Source organism: Papaver somniferum, chromosome 9 (assembly GCF_003573695.1).
Source record: "Papaver somniferum cultivar HN1 chromosome 9, ASM357369v1, whole genome shotgun sequence".
NCBI lineage: Eukaryota > Viridiplantae > Streptophyta > Magnoliopsida > Ranunculales > Papaveraceae > Papaver > Papaver somniferum.
Genome location: NC_039366.1, coordinates 150,403,967 through 150,406,887, shown reverse-complemented (window position 1 = coordinate 150,406,887; position 2,921 = coordinate 150,403,967). Strand labels below are relative to the sequence as shown.

The 2,921-nt window shown below is 36.3% G+C and overlaps 1 protein-coding gene across 1 annotated transcript; it reads left to right on the top strand.

Moving 5' to 3' along the window:
- Positions 1 to 1,346: 1,346 nt before the first annotated feature.
- LOC113312710 lies at positions 1,347 to 2,231 on the top strand. Its single transcript, XM_026561447.1, has one exon. It carries the CDS (start codon positions 1,347 to 1,349, stop codon positions 2,229 to 2,231), a length of 885 nt encoding a protein of 294 aa, XP_026417232.1.
- Positions 2,232 to 2,921: the final 690 nt, after the last annotated feature.

Genomic DNA, 2,921 nt, shown 5'->3' with positions numbered 1-2,921 from the left:
GGTCGTTCCAGACTTGTTTCGGTCACAAAGTGAATGAGAAGGGTTGATCTTAGGGAGGGAAGTGAAGAAGGTGTTTGAGATCAGAATGTTGAATTATGAAGGTGTGGTTGTTTTATGACTTGTATCAGAATGTGGAACTGGCTTGCAGAACGTAAGCTATCAGTTCTTGGTGTTTTCTGAATACTTGTGTTGATAACACTTGTGTTCTTTTTTGTCGAAATAGGTTGAAAACCTATTTATACAAGTCATTTGAGCGCATCCTTGATCTCATAGGAAGTGGAGAAAGTTAAGTGATGGAGTAGTGGGGTTGTGTAGGAGATGGTGATCATCACGTGGTCACTCCTTCACCCACTTCTCTCATCGTGTTTAACCGTTCATCTTTTCCTGACACGTTCTTGTAATGAGCGCGTTGCACGCCCATGTTGTAAACCACCAGACCAATACCCCAGTTTGTGACATGTTCGATGTCTCGAGTGAGTGGGTCAAGTCGTGGGACTTGCCGCAAAGAATAGAATACGGTGTTATTGGGTTAAACAACCAAGTTATTTATGAAGCCGGTATTCATAAAATATCGCATGTGTTCGATGCATGTAAAGCATCGCTTTTATGAAAGCATCTCAAGGAAATCGATGTGCATGAAGCATCGTTGTTTTAGAGCTTGATTGAATAAGTCGCGTATTGAGCGTCTTAAAAATGTGGCATGTCCGACCACCTTTGGGAGATCGATTGAGGGCCGTATGGAGAAGCGGAATAGTTTGTGGTTGGATCGGACTGAGATGAGCTCTGTGAATCGGCGAAAAACTCAGTCCTTTTTTTCAGCGTCTCTTCGACTTTCTCAACCAAAAACATCATTAATTCAGGTGATTTTCAAATCCATAATCAATGATTGGTGTTTCATGATTCACTGATCTTTCACCTGAGCATTTATTTCATTTTTTTGAATTTTTTCTGGTTTTAACGATGAGTTGTAAGGAAATAAACGATGGATCTGGAGTAACTCCATCGATAGTAGATTTATCCAAAATTTCAGAAACTCATCCCTCGATAAACCTAATCGATGATCAAGATCAGGATAGGTATGAGTCATGGCGTTTTTCTTTGATAGGAAGACTTGATCTTATTCGTATTAAATTTTCAGAAGCATCAACTATTTTGAGAAAACATGGAGTTTATCAGGTCAATGTCAGATGATTCCTCTTGGCAAAGGATTTTTCACAATCAAATTATCAAATATTGAAGATAAAAATTATGTTAAAAATGGTAGATGGGAAGTTCATGATCAAGTCCTTAAAGTCAGAAATTGGATTCCTAATTTCAGATCGGAAAACCAGTGTACTTCTAAAGCAATGGTTTGGGTTCAATTCCCTGGATTAAGTCTTGAATATTGGGATGAAAAAACTCTTTTCACCATTGGAAGAGCAATTGGTAATCCTATTAAGGTTGATGCAGCAACACTCCAATATCAGAGTAGTTTTTATGCTAAAGTTCTTATTGAAATTGATTTAGCAAAAACTATTCCTAACAAGTTATGGATTATCACCAGATATGGAGCTTTCTCTCAAGGGGTTACTTTAACTAATCTACCAAAATTCTGTACTAAATGTAAGATTGTTGGACATCTTACTACTGAATGTAGACTAAGCAAACCTGTTTCGCAAAGCTCTATGGATCAGAATCCTACACTTTCACATCAGCAAGAGCATAAGGATAATGGTCCTGCTAATAATCATATCCCAGCAACTGTCACTCCAACTTTAAATATCAATGAGAAGAATCAAGGTAATGTGCCACACAATGCAGTTTCAAAGAATCCTAGTTCATCTGGTAGTAAATCTCCTACATCAAATAATACAAATATTTCAAGACTATCTGGAAGTAACTCTTCTGCATCAAAAAATTTAGAAGAAACAAATGTTGAAACTCCATTTATGGAGGTGTTAGGAGGTGCTTCTTCTACAAGTAATCCTTCTGTGAATAATTATTTAATTCAAATCAATAGCAATCAGTTTGAGGCACTACAAGATAATGACACTGATTACTCTAGTTCTGAGGATGGAGAGATAAAGGAGGTTAGCACTTCAAATTTATTAGAATTTGGCACTATTTCACAACATGTGACCATTCTTAAAAATGATTCTGCAAATATCCAATGTGCCTCTGATTCTATTATTGTTACTAAAAATGCTGCAACTATGAAGAAGAAACCTCCTGCAAATCCCCCTTTTAAATGAAAGTTATCTTTTGGAATTTAAGAGGCCTTAAAAAACAAAAGTCCAAAGATAAACTTTATTCTCTAGTTAATTTTAATAATCCTACTTTAGTTTGGGTGGTAGAACCTAAAATTAACTGCAAAAAAGTGGCATTAAACTTCCTAGTATGAATCATAAAATTATCCATAATTCTAAAGATGGTAACAAAGGCAATATTTGGCTCTTTTGGAACTGCTCTATTCAGGCTCCTTCAGTTGTTGTGTGAACAGAAGGGAGTTGTGGAAGGATCTTTGTGACATTAGTCTTCTTGATAAACCTTGGTTACTCCTTGGTGATTTTAATACTGTCTTATCTGTTGATGAAAAAAAGGTGGTAGATCTCCTCTTACTTCAGTTGTTAGTGACTTTAACAACTGTATTGATTTCTGTGAGCTTCTTTAGGCACCTAAAACTGGTATTGATTTTTCTTGGTGCAATAGTAGTACAGGTATCAAAAGAATTCTCTGTAATCTTGACAGAGCCTTCTTCAATGTTAAATGGTTAAATACTTTCAGTGGTTGGAACTACCATGTTGGAGCTAGAGGTATTTCTGATCATGGCCCTCTTATTGGTTCTGACTTTATTATTAATAAGGCTCCAAACACTCCTTTTAAATTTCAGAGAATGTGGTTGTCTCATCCTTCCTTTATTCAAGTGATTATGGATTCTTGGA

Excerpts from the sequence above, each read along its gene's own strand:
- LOC113312710 (XM_026561447.1), top strand. The coding sequence starts at position 1,347 with ATGGTTTGGGTTCAATTCCCTGGATTAAGTCTTGAATATTGGGATGAA.